The sequence below is a fragment of the Heterocephalus glaber genome, unplaced genomic scaffold, assembly GCF_053883595.1.
Source record: "Heterocephalus glaber isolate CG9 unplaced genomic scaffold, H.glaber_assembly_v1.0 deba00000621, whole genome shotgun sequence".
Classification (NCBI taxonomy): domain Eukaryota; kingdom Metazoa; phylum Chordata; class Mammalia; order Rodentia; family Bathyergidae; genus Heterocephalus; species Heterocephalus glaber.
This window is the reverse complement of record NW_028258153.1, coordinates 35,541,459-35,569,062: the sequence shown is the minus strand read 5'-3', so window position 1 is coordinate 35,569,062 and position 27,604 is coordinate 35,541,459. Positions and strand designations below refer to the sequence as shown.

General features: G+C 36.8%; 1 protein-coding gene across 16 annotated transcripts in view; it reads left to right on the top strand.

Moving 5' to 3' along the window:
* Positions 1 to 27,604, top strand: part of Auh (AU RNA binding methylglutaconyl-CoA hydratase) — a 192,567-nt gene that overhangs the window by 6,359 nt on the left and 158,604 nt on the right. For 12 of the 16 annotated variants that reach the window (XR_002391022.2, XR_015449237.1, XR_002391021.2 and 9 more), the window contains exons 2-3: positions 19,425 to 19,492; positions 19,602 to 19,689. The exons of the other annotated variants lie outside the window; for them this stretch is intronic. Coding sequence is in view for 9 of the 12 variants with exons in the window: in XM_021248525.2 (XP_021104184.1) it covers positions 19,425 to 19,492; positions 19,602 to 19,689 (156 nt within the window). In the remaining 3 variants the exon portion in view is untranslated. The remainder of the gene's footprint in view (positions 1 to 19,424; positions 19,493 to 19,601; positions 19,690 to 27,604) is intronic. 16 annotated transcript variants of the gene reach the window in all.

The window sequence follows — 27,604 nt, the reverse complement described above, 5'->3', positions numbered from 1 at the left end:
CAAGGCTATTTGGAGTCCTATATGCCTCACTGATTTGTATGTCAAGCTCTTTTCCACTGCTTGGGAAGTTTTCTGCCATTATTTCTGTGAAGAGATTTTTTTATGTCATCTGCACTCTCCTGTTTCTTCATTGAGCCCAATCAGTCTTATGTTGTTCTTCTTTGCATCATCTAGCAGCTGCTGGATTGATTTCTCATGTTCCCTTATGATTTTGTAGCAATTTTTCTTTTCCTGGTCACTAATTGCAATCTTATCTTCTATATCTGAAATTCTGTCCTCACATTGGCTCATTCTGCTGTGTAGACTTTCAATGGAGTTTTTCATGTCCTGGAAATCTATTTGCATCTGTTTTATGGATTCCATTTGTTTCTTATGTTGGGATTCCATCATGTTCCTGAGCTCCTCTCTAGATTTATTAATCATGTCTTGCACTAGGGGCACAATTTCTCCTGTTATCTGAGAAATTATTTCTGATTTCATTTTTTCCAGATCCCCTTTTGTTGCCAGTTCAGTGGGTCCAGGTGGTTGAATATCAGAGTGTTCCATCTCATTTCCCTTTGTGGTTGCTGTAGGTGATCTGGAAGTCTGGTTTTGAGACCTATTTATGTGTTTTCTCATTTCGACTGGGGTCGGGGGATTTTAGCGCCTGCACAGATTACCTCCTGTGAGCTGGGCGAGGTGGGACAGGGGCCGGGAGCAGCGGTAGGGATGGTGACCCAAAAGCCCTTTCTTGTGGGCTGGGAGCAGTGGGAGGGATGGTGGCCGGGAAGTCCCTTCCTCTGGACCAGGAGCAGTGGGATGGCCGCTCAGAAGCCCCTACCTCTGGGCCGGGAGCAGTGGGACTCAGTACCTTGGTCTGGTGTTCTGGTGTCCTCTGCGTCTTTGTAGTGTGGAACCAGTTGGCTTACCTGTCTGCAGCGGTGTGATTTGGGGTCTTCCACGTGACTCAGGACCTCGGTAGGGCGTTCACAGACCTGCCTGTCTGCAGCAGGCTGATTCGGCGTGTTCCGTGGGACTCAGGACCTCGGTAGCGACTTCATGGTTTCTTAATAAAATTAACCTAGCCTGCTTTGAGGATTGAGAAGAATGACTGTGCAAGCTTGGCTCATGTTACTTACACTTTTTGCTTTATCACTGAACAGACAAGTAGTGCAAAGAAAAATGTGAGGTCACAGATAATATGGGTGCGGGAATGTCTGCGTGCCTTTGTTTCTCATAGAGGAGGCAAGTGCAAAATCTGGTCTTCTCAGCAGCTTTTGAGAAATATGAGAACTGTCCTGGGCCAGAGATGCTCCTAATTGGACTTGTAGCCCTTTAGGTTGACAGGAGTGGATAGATGCAGAGTACATTTAGCTGCTTCTATTGTCACGGTTCCGTATTTGGACTGTTGCAGTGTCCAGTCACACAACCTTGTTTCTTAGGTGGTGATTTCTTCCACGACTGTCCATCCTACACCATTTTAGAGCAGGAATCCTGGTCGTGGCTTGAAGAGGCCTTTTCTTGCCTTTTTCATAGGTCCCCTGGCCGCCAGTCATTAATTTCCCAGTTTATTCTTTACATTAGTGCTAGGGTTACCTCTTTGAAGCCTAAGAATCATTTCTTGCTCAATTAAAAACCTGTAATAGATCTCTGTTACCTGCAAAGCCTTCGCAACTGTTAGGCCTCACAAGTTCATTTCTCTGCCAGTGAACCTGGGATTTGCTTTTCTGTGCTCTATTTTGTGTCTGGGCTTTTGCACAGCCTTCCTGGAGTGACCCCTCCCTTTCCTCTGCCAGCTTTCCTTCCCCTAGCATGGTAAGCTTCTGCTCTAATTGTGATCTATTTCAGAGATCATCTGTGTGAACCCTCTGCAGAAATAGAGCACCAGATGCATAGTGCAGAGTCATTCCTGATCCTTGCTTCCTTATGTCTGGGAAATTTTTCCATGTTCTTTATCTATGCCAGTCTTCCCCAAGCCAGTTCAGCGTACTGCTGCAGTGGTCTACCATACGTCTTTTTTCATGTTCTAAAAAATGCATTTTCATATATTTTATGTTTATGTGATTTACAATAAGTACATATTTTCTACTCTGAGATATAATTCATATACCACAATGTGCAGATTTCACAATGTACCATTGTTTACTTTATTCACAGAGTTTTGCAGTAACTATCAACACAGTCCAGTCTTTGTGCCATGGCTTCCCATTTATCCCTCCCCCAACTCTAAAAAGTGTTTACTTACTTTATCAATGGTTTGTCTACTGTGATGAAGTCTGTTCTTTAATCTTTTATTCTTTTTGATCTATTGTAAATGGAATTGGTTTTTAAACTTCAGATTGTTCATTGCTAATATATAAAAATACAATTGATTTTTGTGTATTGATCTTGTACAACTTTGACAGACTTTTTCGTTGTTGTAATAGTGTTTTTAGTGGATTTCTTACTACTTTCATTTGCAAATAATTTTACTCCTTCCTTTTCAATATGAGTATCTTTCAGTCATTTTTCTTGCAATTTACATGCCTGGAGCCTCCTCAACAGTGCCCAGAATAGTGAGAGCAACATTCCTGATTTTAGGGGGAGCACTCAGACTTCACCATTCAGTGTGATGTTAGTATATATTTTTTATTTTGTAGAAACGCTTTATTGTTGAGAGAGCTTCCTTAAATTTGTAGTTTGCTCAGTGAATGTTGAATATTGTCAGATATTTTTCTGAGACCATTGAGATAATTAGGGTTTTACTTGTTGAGCCTGTTGATGTGATGAATTCTATTATTTTCAAATATTTACCTATACTGCACACTTGGAGTAAACCCCATTTGCTTGTGCTGTAAATTTGTTTTATATATGGTTGGATTTTATTTGCTTTTATTTTGTTTGATAACTTTTGAATCTATGTTTATGAAAGATACCAATCTTAAATGTTTCTAAATGATTTTAGAATGAGATATGCTAACCTCATAGACTGAGCTAGGATGTTTTCCTTCTGCTTTTATTTTCTAGAGGAGATTGTAGAGAAGTGATGTAATTTTGTTGGCATTTTGGGGGAATTTATCAGTGAAAGCATCTGGGCTTGATGCTTTCTGTATTGGAAGCTTTTAAACTCTGTATGTAGCTTAGGCTGGCCTTGAGAATCCTCCTGTCTCAGCTTCCCAGGTGCTGGTTTTACAGGTGTCTGCACCACCATGCCTGACAGTTATTTTTTGTGGGGTTTTTGGGGCAGTACTGGGGATTGAACCTGGGGGCATGCTAGGGAAATGCCCAAGCTACGTTGTTCATTCATTCATTCTTTTTCTTAGACATTCCCTCTTCCTCTGTGTGTGTGTGTGTGTGTGTGTGTGTGTGTGTGTTTCTGTCTCTGTCTTGTTGCTTCCTGTGGTTCTGATCAAGTATTTTATATGATTTCATTTTCTTTGTCTTAGCCTATCAATTATACTTCTTTAAATGTTTTTAGTGATCACCTTAGAGTTTACAATATACATTTTTAATCTAAATCCACTTTCAAATAACACTGTATTGCTTCCTGGTAGTGAAAGTATTAGCATTCTTAGTTTTTCCTTCCTGTCCTCTTATAACGTTGCTGTTCATTTCCCCTGTCTAACTGTAATCACCTATACATAATTACTATTTTATTTTGAAGAGTTGTTTACCTTTTAGGCCATTTAGGAATTATAAATCAAAAAGAATCTTAAAGTTTGTATAGTAGGTTTGTTGTGAGCAGAGGTAGTTACTTAAAATATTTCTTAATATATTTTGTTTTTATTGTAGGACAGCAAATGAAAAAGATTGTCTTGGGAAATGGGATTTTTCACTATGGTGGATGGGAAAATACAAATACACAATAGGGAACACTAGATGTGAAAGAAACCTGTTATTGTACATTTGAAATAGAGTTATGAGGTTACATTTATGATTTCAGGTAACCCTGAAACCATACACACATAATTATACTTTACACACATTTCCTAGTTTTGTGCACTGAAAGAATCTTAAAGCCGTGATGCTGCCAAAAAGTGAACATATTAAATACCTAGATCATGGTTTCTAAATATGGCTGACTACAGTAAGCCAGCACTCTTTGAAAAAATGGCTGATTTTGTGTCTGAAACAGGAAAAGTGTAACAGGAACCTGCAAGATCTACTTGAGTCGAAAATAAGTAAACATTCAGAATCTGATGGGGATATGTAAAGTTTACAGAAGCTGCCGCCAAGAGGGTCACAGGAACATTCAGATGCATCATGATGCTAACGGATAGACATCAAATGAAGAATCCTCAATGCCATTGGGATGCTTGGTAGTGGAGGAGAGGAAAACCTGTGTTTAGAGAAGAATGGCACTAGAAATTCACCAGGTTGGAGCCAAGGCAGGAATGATCTTGGCTACATAGCCTAGGAATCCTTTTTTTTTTTTTTCCAGATAGGCGCCACGTTTTCCCAACACCATTTGTTCATCTTTTTCCCACTCATTTGAAAAGCCATTTTTATCTAAATTTCTAGGCACTTTATTGTTTTACTCTCACTCTATGTATTTTACTTCCAATGTTATGTTAATTAAAATGTGTTGTGTTTTAATATATAATAGGGCTGGCTCCTCCCTCCTTCACCATTTGCTTCCTTTTTGGGGGGGCCAGAGTTCCTGGATTACTTTTCCACATGAAGAGTGGCATCTTTATGTGTAGTTTCAGAATTGAGATTGTGTTGAGTTTATAAATTAGGGAAATACTTATGTTATTTTTTCATTTATTCAAGTCTACTTTTTTGTGTTTTAGGGTTTTTTTGTTTCTTTGTTTCTTGAGACAAGGTCTTGCTAGGTGTTCCAGGCTGGCCTTGTCCTCACTAATGTGACCCAGGCTGGATCTGAACTTGTGGTGATCCTCCTGCCTCAGCCTCTCACGTGCTAGGATTACAGGCATTGTTTAGTTTTATGACACGTCCATCAGTAGTATTTGCACAGTTCTTGTTAAGTGTGTTTGTCTGTCATCCTGCTATGTACTCTTCGTCCTTCTGTTTTTTCTTATTGTTAACAAAAATGAGGCGTTTTCTTCATGTAAGTATTCTCTCTCCTTTCCTCATTTTCTCCCTTCCTATTAAGTTATTTTTTTCTGGATATATTAATTTCACATCAGCAGTCTTCATGCATCGCTGGTAGAAACTTTAAGGTGGAGTGGCTGCTAGAGCAAACAGTCTGGTGGTTCCTCCAAAAGTAACACACAAAACAGCATGATAAATGTTTAAACAAATAATTATACACAAGTGTTCAATAATATTCATAAACCTCCCCCCCACTGAAATGAAACAAAATATGTTCTATCCACTGGTGTATATATACCATGGCGAACCTTGAGAAACTGCAGAAGTCAAGTCACATTACAGAAACCATGTTGCATCATTCTGTGCCTATGAAACACCTAGCAGAGAGACAGTTAGTGGTTTCCAGAGGCTGGGGGAGATGGGAATGGGAGAAGAATGAAGAGGTCTGCTGTTCTAGTTTGTCTTTTGTCTTCTGGTTTCTGGCATTTATAGCATGATGTTATGTCATCAGAGTTGATGATAATGAGATTTTGTTCTCACCGTAGCTATTAAATACCTAATCTAACTTGACTGTAAGCCATGCTCATAGTGTTATTGATAACCCCTCTGTCGATGCTGCCTTTGCTCTGTCTCTGGAAACGGTCTGCCTCCATTGTCACCTCTCTCTGGTGATGTCTTCTCTCCTGCAGACCTCTGTGATGGCTCTTGCTTGGCCTCCCCAAGTATGCTTCTCCCATCTTTTTTTGTTAATTGAAATGAAATTCACATAACACCAGATTCGCCATTTTAAGTTATATAAGTGTATAATATAGTATTTTTCAGGTCATCCACCATGTTGTACAACCACTACTGTGATCTATTACCAGAATATTTTCCTTACCACCTTCCTTTCCCTTTTCCCCTGTCCCTTGTTCCTCTTCCCATTTGAACATTTTCTTCCACCTTCACAGTATTTGTTATACATCTTAGTCCTTACTCTTTTGATTTCTCACACCAGAGAAACAATTCAGTATTTAAACATGTGTGTTTGATTTATTTCACTTGAAAGTATGGTTTCAAGTATGTTCCATTTAGCAAGAAATGTGTAAAGCTTATCCTTCTTTATGGCAGAGTAGTACTCCATTGTATAAAAAACCCACGTCTTTATTGATTCATCCATTGATGGACATTTGGGCAGTTTTTATGATTTAGCTAGAACAAATAGTGCCACTATAAATATGAGGGTGCAAATATTGCTATGGTATAATGCTTTTATTTCTTTTGGGAAGATACCAAGAAGGGGAATAGCTGAGTGGAATGGAACCTCTAGTTTTAGTTTTATTTTTTGGTACTGCAGATCAAACTCGGGACCTTGCGCTTGCAAGGCAGGCGATGGAACCACTGAGCTAAATCCCTGGCTCTATGTTTTGGATTACAATTTGTTTTTTGTTTTTGTTTTTTTTTTTGGTACCAGAGATCGAATTCAGGTCCTTGTGCTTGTGAGGCAGGTGGTGGAACCACTGAGCTAAATTCCCGCCCCTCAGTTTCTTGAGGAATCTCCACATTGATTTCCACAGTGGTTACACCAGTCTGCGCTCCCACCAATAGTGGAGAAGGGTTCTTTTTCTCCCCTGCAGCCATGCCAGGATTTGCTATTGGTCGATTTTCTTTTTAACAGCTTTTCTTTGCAGAGTGAGATGGAATCTTAGTGTTGTTTTAATTTGCATCTCTCAAATGACTGGTAATGTTTAACGTTTTTTCATATATCTATTTGCTGTTTCTATTGCTTCATCTGAGAAGTGTATTCGTAATAGAAGTTTGTTCATTTCAGATGCCCATTTTTGAATTGGGTCTTTAAATTTGGAGGGTCTGATTTTTTGAATTCTTTATATATTCTAGATACTCCTTTGTCAGAGCAGCTGGCAGAAATTTTTTCCCACTCTGTGTATTGTCTTTTCACTCTGTTGGTGGTTTCTTTGGCTGTGCAAAAGCTTTTTAGTAAGATCAGATCCTAGTTGTTGATTCTTTGTATTATCTCGTGTGCAAATGTTTGTTCATAAAGTCTTTGGCTATAGAAATGTCTTTGAGAGTTCTACCTATTCTATCTTCCAGCAGATTTAGTGTTTCTGTTTTAATATTTAGATCTTTTTATTTATTTATTTTTTTGGTACCAGGGATCGAACTCAGGTCCTTGAGCTTGCAGGGCAGGCAGCAGAACCTCTGAGCTAAATCCCTGGCCCCAATATTTAGCTCTTTGATCCATTTCAATTTTAGTTTAGTGCATGGTTAGAGATGTGGGTGTAGGTTTAATCTTTGGCATGTGGAAAGCCTGTTTTCCCAGCACTGTTTGTTAAAGAGGCTATCTTTCTTCCAGTGAAGGTGTTTGGTCTTTTTGACAAAGATAAGGTGGTTGAGTGTTTGGAATTGTTTCTGTGTCTTCTAATCAGTTTCATTGATCCTCAGGTCTGTTTTTTTTGTTTTTTTTTTGTTTTTTGCCTGTAGCATGCTGTTTTTATCACTGTAGCTTTGTAGTATAATTTCAAGTCAAGGATTATGATGCCCCCTGCCTCCTGCTTTGCCTTTGTTGCCTAGAATTGCCTTTGCTATTCTAGTCTACTCTGGCTCCAAATGAATTTTAGGATTGTTTTCTGTAATTCTGTGAGATATACTACTGGTATTTTTATTGGGATTGCATTAAATCTGTATAACAATTTTGGAAGTATGGACACTTTTACTATATTGGTTTATCTTAACCACAAACAAGGGATAGCTTTTCATTTTCTGATATTGTCTTCAATCTCTTTTTTTAAGAGTACTGTAGTTTTCCAAGAAGTAACTGGTTTTTTACTTTTTCATTAGATTGTTTCCTAAGTATTTCGTTTCTTTTGGATGTGATTGTGAAAGTTGTGGTTTCCTTAATCTCTCTCTCTCTCTCTCTCTCTCTCTCTCTCTCAGTTTGTTGACTTTGTATCCAGCTATACTACTGAATTAGGTTATTAAATCTGGAAGTGTTTTGGTGGAATTTTGGGGTCTTCTATGTAGAGTATCATGTCATCCAAAAATAATGGCAATTTAAGTTCTTCCTTACTTATCCTTATTCCTTTTATTTCTTTTTCTTGTCTAATTGCTCTGGCTGATGTTTCTAGAACTATGTTGAATGGGAGAGGTGCTAGAGGGCATCCTTCTCTTGTTCCTGATTTTAGAGTGAAAGCTTTCAGTTTTTGATTATTTAGTATCATGTTGGCTATTGGTTTGTCATAGATAGCTTTTCTCAGATTGAGATAAACACCATCTATTTCAATTTCCTGTAGGGTCTTTTTTAAAAATCCTAAATGGATGTTAGACTTTGCAAATGGGGTTTCTGCATCTATTGAGATGATCTGTGGGTTTTGTCTTTGGTTCTGTTAATGTGGTGTATTATATTTATTGATTTGCATATGTTGAAGTATCTCTGCATTCCTTGAATGAATCCTACCTGGTCATGGTGTATAATCTTCTTGATGATCTGCATTCTGTTTGCTAGTGTCTTATTGAGGATTTTTATGTCTATGTTCATTAGGGAGATTGGCCTGTAGTTCTCTAAGTTGGTTGGATCCTTCTCTGGTTTTGGTATCAGGACTCAATTTGGAGTATTGCTTCCCTTTCAATTTCATTAAGGAGTTTGAAGAGTAGTGGCAACAGATCTTCTTTAAATTTCTTATAAATTCAACAGTGAAACCTTCAGGTCCTGGACTTTTATTTGTTGGTAGGTTTTTAATTACATCTTCAATTTCACTGACTTGATATTTGGTTATTTAGAATTTTTATATCTTCTTGATTTGGCTTTGGTAATTCATATGTACCTAGGACACTGTCCATTTCTTCTGTGTTTTCCATACAGGTTCTCTAAGTAGGTATTTATGATCATCTGGATTTCTGCAGAATCTGTTGTAATTTCACTCTTTTTAATTCCTAATTACATGGGTTTGAGTCCTTTTTTGATCACATTGGCTAAGGGTTTGTCAATTTTATTTAATTTTTCAGAGAACCAACTCTTGGATTTATTGATTCTTTATATTGTTTTCATAGTCTTAATTGCATTAATTTCTGCTCTGGTCTTTATAATTTCCTCCCTTGTATGAGATTTGGGCTTGACTTGCTCTTCTTTTTCTAGAAGCTTGAGGTTTAACATTAGGTTGTTTATTTGAGCTTGCTCTGTTTTTCTCATGTGGGAATTCACCACTATAAATTTCTCTAGTCGGACTGCTTTCATTACATCTCATACATTATGGTATGTTGTATTGCCATTATTGTTTAATTGTAGAAACTGTCTAAATTTTTCTTTAATTTTATCTGTGACCCATTGTTCTTTCAGAAGGATATTATTTAATTTCCATGTGTTTATATAGTTTTTTTGATTTCTTTTGTGATTGATTTCCAATTTCATTGCACTGTGGTCTGATAATATACATGGGATAATTTCAGTTCTTTTTCATTTACTTAAGAATGTCCTAAGAGCTAATATGTGTTCTGTTTTGGAGAACATCTCATGAGCAGCTGAGAAGAATGTATATTCTGATATTGTGGGTGGAACACTCTGTAGACATCTACTGTCCATTGTTTTTACAGGTTTGGTTCAGTTCTGATATTTCTTTGTTAATTTTTTTGTCTACTAGATTTGTCTCTTTGTAACAGTGGGGTATTGAGGTCCCCTATTATAATTGTATTAGTGCTATTTGATTTTTCATGTTTGTTAATTTTTTTTTATATAACTGGGTGTGCTGGTATTTGGTGCATATATATTTATGATTGTGATCTCTTCCTCTTGCAGTGTTCCTAAGTATGTAGTGACCTTCCTTGTCTCTTTTGATCACTCTTGGCTTGAAATTCACTTTGTTTGCAAATAGAATAGCTACCCCTGCTTTTCCTGTTGCATGGAGTATTGTTTTCTATCCTTTGACTTTCAGTATATGAATTTCTTTTTGAGTTGAATGTATTTCCTGCATACTGCACATTGTTGGATCTTGTTTTTTGATCCATTCTGCCAATCTGTATTGATTGTTGAACTGATACCATTTACACTGATGATTATAATTAATGCGTATTGATTTATCCTTGTTATATAATTTTCCTGTTGTTGGTTCTCTTTTTTTTGTTTTGTTTAATTGCTTGTGCCTGGTGGATTCATTCTGTTGGGGTTCATGAAATTGTCTTTGTTAACCCTTTCTAAAATATCCTTCAGAACATTCTGGAGTGTTAGTTTGGTGGTCATGAATTTCTTCAGGTGAATCTTATTTCTCTAAATTTTTAAAGATAAATTTTGCAGTGTCAGTCAATCTGGGTTGAAGGTTGTTTTCTTTTAGTGCTTGAAATACTTCAAGCTCTCCTTGACCTATGGCTTTGGGTTGAGAGGTCTGCTGTGATGATGATGCACTTTACTCTATAGGTGATTTGTTTCCTTTCTCTAACAGCTTTAAATATTCTGTTCTTGTGTTGAATTTCTGCAATCTTGACTATTGCATGCTTTGTTGTAGTTTTTGTTTTCTTTGATCATGGCTAATTGGAGTTTAATTGGAGTTTCCTATGCCTCACTTATCTGTACATTAAAGTCTTTTTCCGTGCTTGGGAAGTTTTCTTCCATTACTTCTGTGAACTGGTTTTTTTATGTTACTTGCATTATCTCCTGCTATTTCATTGACTCCCATAAATCTTACGTTATTCTTTCCATTATTTAACAGTTGTTCAATTGATATTTCATAATCCATTTTTATTTATTTTTAAGAAATCTTTCTTTTTGTGATTGCAAACTGCAAACCTGTCTTCTAAATGTGATATTCTGGCCTCACATTTGTTCATTCTGCTGTGTATACTTTCAATAGAATTTTTAGTCTCCTGGATATCTGTTTGAATCTGTTTCATGGATTCCATTTCTTGTTGGACATTTATGATTTCCATCATTTTCCTAAGTTCCTCTGGTTTTTTTTTTTTTTTTTTTTTTTAATCTGTATCTACTCTAGATTCACTAATCATGTCTTTCACTGTGGTCAGCATCTCTTTAGTTATTTGAGAAATTATTTCTAATTTGATTTTTTTTTTTTGACTGGAGCCTCATTTATCTGCTTTGTTACTTCCGCTCAGCATTTTGGAGCGTTCAGGTGGGTAGCTTTTGAATTGTTCCACCATACTGCCCTCTGAGTTTGCCTTGCAGGAGCTGGAAGTCTGAGGTTGCATCTTGCTACTGTATCTTTTCATTTTCTATTTTTTCTTTCAATTTAGTTCCTGGGTTGATGCTTGTAAATTCCTAATGGTGGCTGGCTTTATTGCTGCTATTGAGAACTCCTTAGGAAGTGACTACTTTTCAGAGATGTCTTCTCTCTGTAGTTGGCTTTTGGCTTTTGAGTGTTGGAAAATCCTACCTCTTTAGTTCATTGGAGATGAGAAGTTGCTGCCTATTTGGCCTAGTCCCTGGTTCTTTGGCACTAGCCTATAGTATTGTTTATGATTGTCAGGTAGACAACTGAATAGAACAACTGTGTCATGTTGGCTAAAGTAGTATAGTTAGTAATAACAATATCAAGCACAGTGTAGAAAATTACAAACTGTGTTAAATGTTAATTTGTCACCTTAACCATTTGAACAAGATTTGTAGTTATTTAATAAAATCTAAAATAAACCAGAAAGTTGTATACCATAAATATCCCCTTAATAAAATGATTTTACCCTCAGGGGAGAAAACTTAAAAGGGGTAAGAAGGAAAAATAGAGAAATAGAAGAAGAAAAGAGATTAGAATCAAGGCTGAAGGACAAAGGAAAATTACACAAGCTTTGGGAAACTGGTGAGGAAAACAAGAGGGAAAGAGAGAAGGAAGAAAGAGAAACAATTCCAAAAAAACCAAGGAACAATGTTCACGCACATATGAAAACCAGAACAAACAGTCAAGAACAACAAAAGCAAAGAAAGGAAGGAAAAAACATGTCTGTTTCAGGGCATGTCTCTGCTGTCACTGGTAGACAAAGGGAGCAGACAGAGCCCAGATACGTTTGTTGATCCCAGAAATCCTGCAGTAAAATTATGCCAGGTGGTGGATAATCCCAGCAAACCTACACTTCCAATGCCACTGAAGTTCAGACTGATCCAGGGTTTTGGCTGTGAGGCTGGGACCCAAGTTGTTCAACCCACAACACCCTGGGTGCCTCTTGCTGGCTTGAACTTGGCTCCCTGATCCTAGGTGTCTCCCACAGCTGTTTCTCACCCTGACACTGGGAGCTGCTTGATGGAGCCAACCTGCAGGTCCTCTGAGTCCCGAGTTCAGCTGGTTCCTCTCCAAAATAGTGATTGGCCAGTTGCCCTCTCCTGGGGACGTCTGAACTGGAATCACTCATCAGCCACTGCAGTCTGCAGTGTCAGGTGCTCTGTTCCACTTGTGCACTTCTCCATGAAGGCCTCTGGAATCAGTGGTAGTCACTGTGCCTCTGTAGGTTTGAACTGTCTCTCTCATGCCACAAGCTGGCATTCATGGAGAAAGCATTGTTTGCCATCTCCCTTTTCTGCATTGAAGTCCCTCTTTTTGCTGTCCCTATGGGTTCCAATTCTCACTGGGGACTCCTTCTCTTACCTACATTCTTTAGTCCAGCATCTGAACTCCAGGTCTCCGAGTGGCTGATTTGCTGCTGCTCACCACTCCACCATCTTCCTGGAAGTCCAGTTAATTTCTGTAAGTGGTGTGAAGGCATTCAGTCTTCATGAATATGGGCCATCAGTATTTATCTTTGTGGTTTGTTTTCCTTGCCATGTTGAAATTGAACCCGAGGCTTCATCTATGCAGGGCAAGTGCTCTACCACCCAGCTACATCCTGGCCTTTGTTTAGTACCTCATTTCTTCTTCTGTTTTACTCCTGTGTAAGCATATGTAACTGAATGCATTGTGGCTTACTTGTTTTATTTTAGTGCTGTGTTGGGGATCAAACCCAGGACTTGGCGCATACCAGGAGCAGACCCTTCCCCACTATTTCTGTTGTGAACAAATGTTATCTTAGATCAATTAAGAAGAAAAAATAAGCTTTTATTTTACTTTCACTTATTCCTATGATACTTTTTTTTGTGTAAATATGAGTTACTGACCTATAAAATTTTCTTCTTTGAAAACTTCCTTCTAATATTTCTTGTAGGGCAGGTTCACTGGCAACAAATTTCTTCAGAAAAATTTCTTTTAATTTGAAGAAGGCTTTATTCATAGTTCAGTTTTGAAGGATGGTATTATAGTATCCAGAATTCTAGATTGATGGGTTTTTTCCTCAACACTTAAATCCAATCATGTGTTACTTAATGATAGAGATATACAATCTATGTCCTGGGCAATTTTATCATTGTGTAAATGTCATAGAGTGTATTGTCACAGATCTATATGGCATAGCCTGCTATATATCTAGATGGTATTGCCTTTTGCCTCTGGGCCCATGGTGAACAGAACAATGAGTTTAAATTCAGCTCAAGGAAACGATGCACTCAGGAGACACAGTAAAGACAGAGCAGATGTGGTTGCTGCTGGCATAACATGGCATACTGTTTCACAGTAAAAATTTTTTTGTTAGTAGGAGTGTACCCAAAAATGATGATCAAGAGAAGAGTAAACACATAAACCAGCGGCATAGTTGTTAACCATTATCGATACTTTTGTACTATACATGCTTACATATGCTGTACTTTAGTGTGACTGGTGACACAGCAGGTTTGTGTACACTAGTTTCAGCACAGACATGTGAGTCACACATTGAGCTGTGATATGAGGATAGCTGTGAAATCACCAAGTGACAGAAAATTTCTAGTTTCATTAAAATCTTAGGGGACCACTGCTGTAGATGGATGTAATTCTTAAATTATTATTATTATCTTATTATAAGCATTGGTTTATTCCTTTTAGGTGAGGCATTTTATTTCCCTGCCTTTTTTCAGAATCCTTATTTGTCTTCAATGTTCTGTAGCTTGAAAATTTATGTGCCCAGCTTTGGTATTGTTGGCATTCATTCTTCTTGAGTTTTTTCCTGCCTTTCCCGGGTTTGTGGGTTAGTGTCTGACATTAATTTGAGGAAATTATCAACCATTGTTTCAAATATTTTTGTTCCTTCCTCTCTTCCTCCTGGAATTCTCATTGTGTGTTAGGCCTTTTGTAATTGTCCCCCAGTTTTTGGGTCTGTTCTTTTTTCTTTGCTCAGTTTCTCTTCCTGTTTGTTTTCTAGTGTTGGCAGTTTCTGTTGTGACTGGCATCCTGAAGCTCAGTGTGTCCACCCTTAGCCAGCGACTGTGTCCCTGGAGCTTTGTCTGTCCCACTTCCATGTGAAACTCCAGCCATCTGCACAGTGCCTTTTGGGTTTTTAGGGTTACTTCCTGTAGAAGTTTATGCCTGTGATTTCTGCTCGGGCAAGCCAAGATTCTCTGTGTTTTCTTGTGTTTCTCCAGTTTTGGGGACACCAGTTAGTCCTATTAGCCGTTCTCTGATAGATCTAAGGAGTTTTTGATTTTTTTTCTGGTTTTTTTAGTGTTTTATTTGTTAGAATTGAGTGACTATTTCCAGCTTCTTACATGCTAGACTGCAAAGTAGAATTCCTATTATTGAATTATTTTTCTAATTTCATTTTTTGGGTATGTTACTGTATAATTACTATGCAAACTTTACTGAATTCATTTATTAATGCTACAGTTCTTTTGTGGATTCTTTGGGGTTTTCTCTCTATAGAATCCTGTATGTGCTTTGGATGTGGATATAGTTTTACCTCTTGTTTTCCAACCCCATGCCACTTATTATTTTCTTTTTTGTTGCCTAAGTTCTTCTGGTACCAAGTTGAATCACAGTGGTGAAATTCCTTTACCTTCAGGGGAAGACCTTCAGCTTTTCATTGTTGAGTGTGATGTGAATGCTGGTCTTTGTATAAATGCTCTTTATTTGGGTGAGTTAAAGTTCCCATCTATTACTACTTTGTTGCACGTGTTACTTTTTAAATCATCAGTGTTGAATGTTGTCAAGTTCTTTGAAATGATAGTAGGAATTTAGGAGGTTTTTCTTTATTCCACAGTGTTCTGATTTTTGCATGTTGAACTCCCCTTACGTTCATGGAATACATCCTATTTGGTCATGGTGTATAAATCTCTTAATATGCTGCTGTTGGTTTACTAGTGAAAATTGAAGTCTGAAATCTGACTTTTAGATGTTTCAAATTCTGAAACTTCGGACATGATACTACAAATGGAAAATTTCTTACCTTGTTTCATGTGACAGGTGGCAGTCAAAACTCAGGCACACTAAAAATATTATTTAAATTTGCTTTTGGGCTGTGTATATAAGGTGTACAAGATGTGATAAAAATATGGTGAATATTTAAATTTAAAAAATTTATCACAGTAAAAGACACAGGGCATTAATCCCGCTCACAGTACTTCCTCTTGCTTTGAACATACTTATCCCATTATTTTTCCACTTTCTGAAGCAGTTCTGGGAGTCATTATTACTCGTATCTTTAGTTGCATTGTCCTGGCTGCTTTGATGTCCAGAATTGATTCTAAATGTTTGCCTTTCATGATCATTTTGACTTTGGGGAAGGGCTAGAAGTCACACAGTGTTAGATCTGGTAAATAAGGTAGATGAGGGCACACTGTAATGATTTTTATAAGCCTGTCTTTCCATTGGATGGCAGATAGCAGCAAGATTCATGGTATTTTTACCACACCTCATAAAGATACTCACAAAAGAGGACTTCTAGAACTGTTTCCAAAGTAGCAGGAATGGTGGGTGTGTTGGGGGGGGGATTTAAGGGGAATCAATGACAGTGAATCTTTTACTGTAATAAATTTTAAAATTTAAACATTCACTGCATATTTCTGTTATACCTGATAATGTGAAACAAATGAATTTTGTGTTTAGAATCGGATTCCATCCTTAAGATGTATCATTGTGTGTATGCTAGTATTTCAAAATCTAAAATGTCTTCTGGTCACAAGTGTTTCATATAAGGGATACTCAACCTATGTTTCACTGAGGATTTTTGCGTTTGTGTACACAAGGGATATTAGTCTATAGTTCCCCTAGTATGCTCTTGTTTCTTTATGAGCCATTCTTTATACTGTGATTTTAGTGACCTTTTTTCTTTTTATACTGGGAATTGAACTCAGGACCTTGTGCTTGCGAGGCAGGCACGGTGCCACTGAGCTAAATCTCTGGCCCTTTAGTGACCTTTTTTAAAATGGAGATTTGACCATAGATATATGTTATACCAAATGATGAAATAGAAGTATACTCATTAAAGGTATTAAGAAAATAAGGAAGTTTGTTATCTTTGCTAACACTCTATATTGGATTTACAGTTTTAGCTAAAATAAAATGCTAAGAGAAGAAAATGAGAAGATAAACATTAGAGCAGAAAAATGTTAACTGCCAATATTTCTAGACAATCATGATCATCACCTTAGAAAATTGAAGAAATCACTTGTTAAATCTGTTACAGTTCTTAAGTTTACCAGGAAAATGCTAAACAAAAATCACAAAACTTTCCATATATTCCCAATATGTGATTAGAAATAAAATGATATAGAAGGGCCACATGTAGCTTCCAAAGCATGTGCAAGAACTATAAGAAAAAGCCTATGAGAGAAAAAAAATCAGGACCATAAAACTATGTTTAAAATTTAAAATGTATTACCATGTCTTACAGGGAAAGATTTGATAGGTAAATAGTAAGAACAGTTAATTCATAAAATAACTAATGATCATTAAATTTAACTTCATTTCAGAAAATTGGTGAAACCTGATATAAAATTACATTATTTTCCCATGTAATGTCAGAGATTTCTGATATTCAGTGTTCGATGATTCTTATTAACAAAGAAGGCTTCCTTTGCTGTCCTGAAATGAAATGCATAGATGTGTAAGCTCCTTGCATACACTAATTTGAAAAATATCTCTCAATATATAATAATGAAAAGAAAGGGAAGGTAATTCATAGTAAAATAGTATTTACTGCATCCAAAATGTTCATGCTAGAAGGAATAATAATAATTGTTAAGTTTTACATATATCATATGATTTGATCTTCACACAATTCCATGGGTTTTGGCACTGTTAGTATTTTAACAGAGTAAGAAGCAAGGGATTAGAGAGACTGAGTAGTTTTCTCAAAGTCAAATAGCTAGGAAATGCTAGACTGGGATTTCAGCCCAACCCATCAGACCTTAGATCCTGCATTCTTAATTTCCATTCTTAGAATTGATATGAACTTGGATACCTCAAAAGCACTTTGGATTTGCTTTAAACTCTAGAGCTTTCCTCCCTCTACCTTTACCTTGGTGTTTTTAATGGTTCTGTCTAACGGAATGTCATCTCCTTTTGTCCAGTTGCTGACTCCAGAATGTGGTAGATATTCCTAACACCTCCTTCCAGTTCAATCAATCTCAAGCCAGTAATCACTAACTCATTGTAAATTTTGCTTCTTGAATAGTTGTTAAATCTTTTTACTTCTCTTTTTTTCGACTACTGCCAGCCTCAGTCAAACCTGTTATCTCCTGGCTGGACTACAGCATGTACCTTGAGGTTCTATCCTGTCTACTTCTGGTGTGATCTTCAAATATAAAAACTATAACTCCTTTCTCCTGCTAGTTGTGTATGATGTGTGTTTATTCTTAAACTCCTTCAGTGTTTACTCCTTGTTCTTAGGATAAAGACCAGACTTATAGTAGGATCTGGAAGGACATTATCTGGCCTGTGCTGATCTCTGCAGTCTTTTTGACTCTTCTCCTGTCCCTGGACCATGACTGTGGGAGAAATAGAACTGTGACTGCTTTATTCTTTAATGAGATCGTCACTAGTTTATACTCTCTCTGTTCCCTCTGCCTGAAATTCAGCCTCCTTCCCCAGTCCTACTCATCCTTCTCAGCTCATTTAGTGCTGCCTCCAGAAAACTTTCCTCACCATTCCCCTTTCCCCCAGACCATATCGATTCTGGTAACAAGGTACTGCAGCATCATTTATGGCATGTAAAACATTTTGAATTGCATATTTTGATGTTTGTTAATATTTGTCTTTCTGTCTTAGAGGACCAAGCACTGTAATTCATATTTAATATATTTAAATGAATGAATACATCTAGTTTTAACTATTCAATTTTCTTCATAAAGTTACTAAAGTTGAGTGATGTGGCATAGTCATTCTGAGGTGGAGTCGATTGCCACTTACTCCTGAAGGTACTTAATCTCCTTGAGTCTCAGGGTCCTTATCTATTAACTGGTGATAAAAATAGTGCCTGACTCTTGGGTTGCAGGGATTATGTGAGTTAATACACCTAAGGCTCTGGAGTAATAACACCTGATTCATATTAACATGCTCAGTTAGTTAGTAGTGGCTCTTGGTATCTATCCAAGGTCACGCACACAGTGGCTGTTGCAGATACAGGTTCTCTTTTGTGCTATTCTGCACTCTTGAAATCAGTTGGGATTCTTGCAGATCTATTCTGTTGTGAGCTGAAATCATTTTTGTACTTTATTTAAAAATGGATCTGTCCAGTTTCTTTGACAGAAGATGTACACATTTTGTTGTCTTCTGTTTAACCCTTTGCATATAAGGACCATTCTCAGTCTGATAGAAGACGACATTTCAGATATATGGTGAAAATTGTGCTGACTCAAAGGACAAGAAGGTTTACAGATTTTATAGAACTTTGAATATCCACTTAAAGTCTTTGAACTCAGATATTTTGAAATAAATAATTAAAGGATTTTAAGGAAGTAGTGAATTCTATACATAGGTTTGTGTTTAGAAACTTGATCTAACTCCTACAGTTGAAGTGACGCTTTCTGATAAAATTAGGGTAGTTAGGAGGAAGGCCTGGGTTTAGTGGAAAAGATAATGAACTTTGGTTTCTATAGATCGAGTTGAAGTTGCTTGTATGTCTTCTATGTGGAGGTTCCCTCAAGTTAAATGTGGGATAGAAGTTAGGAAGGAACCCTGGGTTGAAAGTACTGAGAACTATTTAGTACAGTATAACAAAGAAAATGAGCTGTTGACAATGGGCAGAAGCAGCTCAGCTGCCCCTTGCACGTGACACAGTTTTGTCAGCTATTACTCCTTTACATTGTGTACCTGAAGATGATGAAGGCAAATTTTAAGTAGTACCCTGTAATTCCAGATTTTTACTAGTCAGTGTGGCCTTCCCCCTAGGTAGTCTGATTTAGTGCTGTAAAATTTATATAGGTACTGTGTTTGTTTTTTAAAAAAACTATGCTTGTCTTGAAAAGGAAATTAAGCATGAAAATAAGGATAAAGCTCTTGCAGAGAACTTAAAGAACATGGTAAATTTGTTAAGTCCCATGTTAGCTAGACATTCTAGACTCTTCGTTCTCAGAATACCATTCTAACTCAAGTGTGTCTGTCCCCTCTCTCCCCCCCCCCCACCCCCCTTTCCTTAACTAGGAATTGTGGTGCTTGGAATAAACAGAGCTTATGGGAAAAATTCATTCAGTAAAAATCTTATAAAAACGGTGAGTGTAAAAATTAAAACATTTACTTCTAATATTAAAATCTAATGTTAACATCAGTCTGAAAATGATTTTTTTTTCTTTCCTCCTTACCCTCCCTATTTTGCTTTAGTTATCAAAAGCTGTGGATTCTTTAAAATCTGATAAGAAAGTGCGGACCATAATAATTAGGAGCGAAGTCCCAGGGATATTCTGTGCTGGTATGTAAATGAATTTTATTATGAAATTATAGCCTGTTTCCTCTTTTATTATGAAATTATATTAAAGTCTGTTTCGTTAAAATGTTGTGTGGCTTGAACTTCATTGCCAGCAACTCCTCTTTGTTTGCTTTTTTACTGTTTCACAAGAAAAAATACTTAGTATTAGAAAGAAACTTTTGTAATGTGAGTTGTTTTAGATGTTAAAAAAATAATTTGAGCCACTAAAATATTTGTGGTATATAAATAGTATTTATGAAACATCTAATGGGAAGGGAAATTTGTCTTCTGTTCCAGCATTATGCTCTGTACTTTTAGTTGTTCAAATGGTACTTTCATTGGCCAGTATTATCTGTCTGCCATGTTACAAAGCATTCAGTGTAGAATTTGCTCTGGAGATTGGTGGTTATAGCAGCACCCATGTGGTTGTGTGCCTGTGGTTGTACAGTATTTCCAGGTTGGTATCTGGCATCAAAAGATGTGGCTAAGTGACATGTATATTTTTCTGTTCCTGCCCCATTACCAGAGCTAAAGATTGATGCATCTTGGATTTTTCTTATTTCTCAGTATTTCTAAGCCATGATATTCAATGAATCATTTTCAACTAGTAAAAAGTGTAAGTGATCAAGATGAGAAAAGGCAGGTAATGTGCAGTGTCGTGTAATTTACCAGTAAGCAAATAATAGAATTTAAAGCATAAAAATATACTTTTTCAGTCAAAATATAACTAGGGTAATTCCCTTGAAGTAATCAGACATTCAAGGGAACCACTGCAGTGTTCTGTTCATTAAGCAGATGTTTACTGAGTATTTAGAAACATACTTGGAACAGTTCTGAGAATATGAGAGAGTATTTGTAGACAAATGATTTAGAGGTGTCTTAATTGTGGTTGATATTCTTTAGTGTGCTCAGTCATTTTAAGCTTTAATCTCTTACCTTAAAACCTTGTAGTCTTTTATGATCACTTAGGGGAATATAGTGCAAATGAGTTATATTTTGGCTTTGATAGGATTTTATTGCTTTCTTAAAATGTAGTGTAACATACTTAAAAGGATTAGCTTTAACTCCTGATGGCTAATCAAAGAGTGTAGAACCAATACCCTCCTGTGCTTGGGCTGTGGTGTTAGAAATCATAGGCCTCTCTTTTCACATTTCTCAAAGGTAATACTGCCTGCCTAGTAGGGGTGTTAGAGATTTTGTTGAGGTAGTGTAAGGAAAGTGCAATGCACTAGAGTTGCCCCTTGGCCTCTCATGCAATAGTGTGGTGTTTGCATATAGCTTACTCACACCTTCTATAAACTTTAAATTATCTCAAGAGTACTTGTAATTCCTAGTGCAATGTAAATGCTGTGTAAATAGTTTTGCACTCTATTGTTCAGGGAATACTAACAAGAAAAATGTTTGCACATGTTGAGTATGGATAAACCTCCTCTCCCCAGTTGTTTTCTCTTTATGGTTGATTGATTCAGAGGATGTGGAATCCATGGCGATGGAGCGCCAGCTGTAGTCAATAAATGATAACTATGGTTTTTATAAGGTTCTACATACATTTTGAGTTCTTTTTGTTTTTTAAACAACATGAGGAACTTATACCAACATAATTATAATTCTTATTTCTGTAACGTTAGAATAGAAACTTTGAGACTGGGTGAACGTGGTCTTGAGGTGAATGGCTCTCACGCCGTGACTGGTGGCTCTGAGGTCTTCTTCTGGGGATGATAGGGCAGCTTATTGGGAAGTTGTACATTGTTCTAGGGCTTTTAAGGAAGGCTGAATACATGAGTCTTTGAAGAGTGGTAGTGATACTGTGTAGGCAGGACAACACTGTGTTAGTGTTCTTCTAGGTTTTGTCTTTCCATTAATAATAGATTTTGTAATTTTCACACTAATTACTGGGAGAAGTCTTTATTTTACCCTTTCTTTGTCTTCCCATTTATTTGTTCTGCTTCTTTGAACTAATAATGCTGTCTGAAAAGGGCTTCAGTGCTTGCTTGCAGTTTGTAGCTGTTGCTGACAGTTCCTTTTTGGGGGTATATTAAATAATATACAAAATACTGTTTTATCAGATGAGCAAGTTAGCTTTGAGTACTTTTTTCCAATTTAATTTAATCCATGTCTTCATGTACTTTTAAATTTTCACACGATCAAGGTAACCTTTAATATTTTAACTCAATAAGATTTGTTACTGTATTCTGTGAAAGTATTTTAATTGTAGGAAAATTGTAGCAAATAATTTATTTTAGTAATTCACTGTGTCATTTGTGACCATTCTTTGTGAAAGGTTTTCTTGAATTTCAGATAGACAGTCCAGTGGGTTTGTCTGTATTTATTTGTACATTTGAAATATAATTCCAGGTAAATACAATCTCTTTATCTAGTAAAAGAATACTTAAACTTATCATAGCCTATAATGGTATAAATATATTACTTTTAATCAAGCTTTTTTTAGTTCTTATTGAAGAATGCAGTCTTTCATGTAATAAAATCTTCTGGGGATTGAACTCTAGGCTTTTGCTCCCATCTAAATCCCTAGCACTGTTTTGAATACTTATTTATTTTGAAACAGGGTCTCATTAAAGTAGCTAAGTTGCCCAAGATAGTCTTGCGCTTGCCATCCTCCTTCCTCAGTGTCCCAGAGTGCAGGATTAACAAATGTGCACATCTGTGGCTGGCTCACATAATGAAATCTTTAATTTTTATTCTGACATAGTAGTAATAGTAAAAAAGCAAACCCCTCAAAAATAGTGTACCTCTCATTTCCCCAAAGTCACTCATTTTCCCTCTTCATCTCCGCAAACGTTTCTCTTCTCTGTGTATTTATTCCAGTAGTACCTTGGTCATTTCTAAAACTTAAAGCTTATAAAGTGATCTTGCCCCAAATTCCTTGAGCAGAGGAACTTTTTTTATTCCTTGTCATCTTTTGTATTCTCAGAACACAACATAAAATAGGGACTCAGCATATAATTGCTGAAATGAATCAGTCTTTAAACATTGCTTTAATTCACTGATGCTTTTTTAGGGATTGGTGGCATATATTTAAGGAGTTTCTCTGAATTATTTCAAACCTCTGTCATCTTAGAGTGTTCTGTCAATTTTGTTTTATTTTCCCTACACCCCTTTTCTAAAGTTGTACGAAAACAGATAATTTCAGGACTGTTGAAGAGTTTCTTACGTTGCACTGGACCAAGTGTTTTGTGACTTCTGTCAACTGTTTCACTTACATTAATCAAATTTTACTTAAAAAAGTAGTAAGTTAAAATGTATGCAAAAATATACAAAGAGAAATCTTGGTCTCTGTTCCTTTCTTCCTCTAATAAAAATAATTTTATCATTTTTCTCAACATTTCATTATACTACTACATAATCGTTGTATAAATATATACATGCGCTCCTTAGAATAGTAAGCAACTAACAGGATACATATAAAGATTCTTGCAGTTTGGAAAATACATAAGAGTTACATAAAACATTTTTTTTTTTTTTGGTATTGGGAATCGAACTCAGGTCTTTGCACTTGAGTAGCAGGCGGTGAAACCACTGAGCTGAATCCCCGGCCCTATAAAACATGTTATACCCAATATTATTACAGCTATATGAGGTATGTAAGTAAAAGCATAGATCAGGGGTGGTATTTTCTATAACTGGAAACTTTTTGAATATTGACAAATTATATTAAGCAAATATATATGCAATAAATAAGTTAAAAACTTACAACGTGTAGTGTATTAGTGTATTTTTCTGTTTTGGTAACGTAAGTTGTGCCTGTGATCCCAAATTATTGTTAAAACATTTGAGAGGAAAAATTTTAGACTATAAAGATACTTTGTAGAATAATTCAGATCCTTTCATTGTACAGATTCCCTAGGAAGTACTGGGCCTGGTTAAATATAGTGGCTTAGTTGAAACTACTTGACTCCCAGAGCAGGGTTTTTTTGGGAGGTGGGGGTAGAAACAAACCCAGGCAAGCACTTTACTACTGAGCTACCCCCAGGCAGGGCTTCTTTACTATACTGTGGTTTCTAATACAAGATCTAAAAGGAATATGAAGTCTCCTTTTTAAGTTCTTTTATTTATTTATTTATTTTTAAATTAAATTCTTTTATTGGTACATTGTAGGTATACAACACAATTACATTTCTCATTGGGAATTGTACCTTTACATAATGCATCTTGGTTCTTATTTTTTCCCCATTCTTAGCCCTCCCTTCACGCCCTCCACCCTTCCCTATTTACAAAGCCTTTATTTCCATTTTTTCCATTTCTCAGCATTTTTCCTTTCCCTTCTTTTCTTTCCCTTGCCTTTCCCACTACCCCTACCCCTTTAGACCGTTTCTTCCTATTTTGCATTATCGATTGTTCATTCTAATCAATGGTACATTTTAGGTATACAATATAATGACATTCATCATTGGAAATTTGCACCTTTACAGAGTCTCACTTGGTTCTTATTTTTCACCCTTGCCCAGCCCTCCCTTCAACCCCTCCATCTCTCCCTATTTACAAAGATTTTGTTGCTATTTTTCCATTTTCTCCCATTAATCCCATTCCCTTCTATCCTTTCCCCTAGCCCTCCCACTTCCTTCCCCTTTGCCCCTTTTCTTCCTATTTCACATTACCTATTATACATTTAGTCCTTATTTACACTTTCAGTTTCACACACCAGAGAAACTACTCAGTATTTATTCATGTGTGTCCTATTTATTTCACTTAAGAGTATTGCCTCAATGTGCATCCACTTAGCTCTAAATGTCTCTAATTTCTCATTTTTTATGGCTGAGTAGTACTCCATTTTATAAAAAACCCACAATTTCTTTATCCAGTCTCCAGTTGATGGGCATTTGGGCTGTTTCCACGTTTTAGCTATTACAAACTGTGCTGCTCTGAACATGGGCGCACATATATCACTGTGGTATGATTCTTTTAATTCTTTGGGGAAGATCCCCAGCAGTGGAATAGTGGGGTCAAATGGGACTTCCAGTCCTAGTTCTTTGAGGTATCTCCATAGTGATTTCCACAGTGGTTGCACCAGTCTACACTCCCACGAGCAGTGGAGCAGGGTTCCTCTTTCCCCACAGCCCCGCCAGCATTTGTTATTGGTTGATTTCATGATAGCAGCCATTCTTTCTGGAGTGAAGTGGAATCTCAGCGTTGTTTTCATTTGCATCTCTCGAATGACCAGTGATGTTGAACATTTTTTCATGTATTTATTTGCTATTTCTACTTCTTTGTCTGAGAAATGTCTGTTCATTTCAGATGCCCATTTTCAGATTGGGTCTTTAAATTTGGGAAGTCTGATCTTTTTAAGTTCTTCATAGATTCGAGATAGTAGACCTTTGTCTGAGGAAGAGCAGGTGAAGATTTTTTCCCACATTGTGGGTTGTCTCTTCACAGTGCTGGTGGTTTCTCTTGCTGTGCAGAAGCCTTTTAATAAGAAGAGATCCCACTTGTTGATTGTTTGTGCTAGTTCATGGGCAACTGAGGTTTTGTTCATAAAATCTTTTCCTACACCGATGTCTTCAAGAGTTCTACCTAACCTCTGTTCCAACTGGTTCAGAGTTTCTATTTTAATATTTAGATCTTTAATCCATTTTGATTTTAGTTTAGTGCATGGTGAGAGACATAGGTCTAGTTTTAATCTTTGGCAAGTTGAAGCCCAATTTTTCCAGCACCATTTATTAAAGAGGCTATATTTCCTCCAGTGAGGGTGTTTGGCTCCTTTGTTGAAGATGAGATGGCTGAGTGTGTATGGCGTTGTTTCTGCATCTTCTAATCTGTTCCACTGGTCCTCAAGCCTGTTTCTTTGCCAGTACCATGCTGTTTTTATCACAGTAGCTTTGTAGTAGAGTTGCAGGTTGGGGATTGTGATACCCCCTGCCATGTCTCTGTTACCTAGAATTGCTTTTGCTATTCTGGGTCTCTTCTTGTTCCAAATGAATTTTTGGATTGTTTTCTCGAGGTCTATGAAGTATGCTGCTGGGATCTCAATTGGAATTGCATTAAATCTCTATAGCACTTTTGGAAGTATGGCCATTTTCACTATATTAATCCTTCCTACCCAGGAGCAGGGGATGTCTGTCCCTTTTCTGATATCATCTTCAATCTCTCTTTTCAGAGTGCCACAGTTTTCAGAGAAGAGGTCTTTGATTTCTTTCCTTAGGATGATTCCTAGGTATTTCAGGTTTTTGGATGCTATTGTGAAAGGAATTATTTGCTCTATTTCTCTCTCAGTGAGTCTGTCATTTGTGTAGAGGAAAGCTATTGTTTTTTGTGTGTTGACCTTGTAACCAGCTACTTGACTGAATTTGGTTATTAAGTCCAGAAGACTTTTGGTGGAGTTCTTGGGGTGTTCTATATAGAGTATCATGTCATCTGAAAATAATGACAGTTTGACTTCTTCATTACCTGCCTTTATTCCTTTTATTTCTTTCTCTTGTCTAATTGTCGTGGCTAATGTTTCCAGAACTATATTGAACATGAGTGGTGATAGTGGACATCCTTGTCTTGTTCCTGATTTTAGTGTGAAGGATTTCAGTTTCTGACCATTTATTATGATATTGGCTGTTGGTTTTTCATAGATGGCTTGTATCAGTTTGAGGTAGAGACCATCTATTCCAATTTTTTGTAGGGTTTTTATCATAAATGCATGTTGGATTTTGTCAAATGCTTTTTCTGCATCTATGGAGATAATCATATGGTTTTTGTCCTTGGCTCTGTTGATATAGTGTATTACATTGATTGATTTGTGTATATTGAACCATCCCTGCATCCCTGGGATGAATCCCACTTGATCAGGGTGTATGATCTTCTTGATGATCTTCTGTATTCTGTTTGCCGTTATCTTATTAAGGATTTTTCCATCTATGTTCATTAGTGAGATTGGCCTATAGTTCTCTTTTTCAGTTGGGTCTTTCTCTGCTTTGGGGATCAAGGTGATGCTTGCTTCCAGGAATGAATGTGGGAGTATTGCTTCCCTTTCAATTTCATTGAAGAGTTTAAACAGTAGTGGCAGCAGTTCCTCTCTAAATGTCTTGTAGAATTCAGCAGTGAAGCCATCAGGGCCCGGGCTTTTCTTAGTTGATAAGTTTTTAATTACATTTTCAATTTCATTGGTTGATATTGGGTTGTTCAAAAATTTTGGGTCTTCTTCGTTCAACTTTGGTAATTCATATGTATCTAGGAATCTGTCCATTTCTTCTGTGTGGTCCATCTTATTGGCATATAGGTTCTGGAAGTAGGTACTGATGATCCTCTGGATTTCTGCTGGTTCTGTTGTCATTTCACCCTTTTCATTCCTAATTGCATGGGTTTGGGTCTTTTCTTTCCATTTTCTGATACGGTTGGCTAAGGGTTTGTCAATTTCGTTGATTCTTTCGAAGACCCAACTCTTGGGTTCATTGATTTTTTTTTTTTTTGTATGGTTCTCTTAGTCTCCATTTCATTGATTTGTGCTCTGATCTTTATAATTTCCTCCCTTGTATGAGCTTTGGGGTTGTCCTGCTCTTCTTTTTCTAGAAGCTTGAGGTTCAGCATCTGGTTGTTTAATTGGGCTCGTTCTGTTTTTGTAATATGCGTATTCACTGCTATGAATTTCCCTCATAAGACTTTCATTGTGTCCCATAGATTCCGATATGTTGTATTGTCATTGTCATTTAATTGAAGGAACTGTCTAATTTCTTCTTTAATTTCCTCTGTGACCCATTGGTTATTCAGAAGTGTGTTGTTCAATTTCCACGTGTTTATGAAATTTTTTGAGTTTCTTTTGCTATGGATCTCCAATTTCATTGCACTATGGTCTGATAATATACAGGGGATAACTTCAATTCCTTTGCACTTACTTAAACATGTTCTATGTGTGAGTATGTGGTCTCTTTTGGAGAATGACCCATGTGCAGCTGAGAAGAATATGTATTCTGATTTT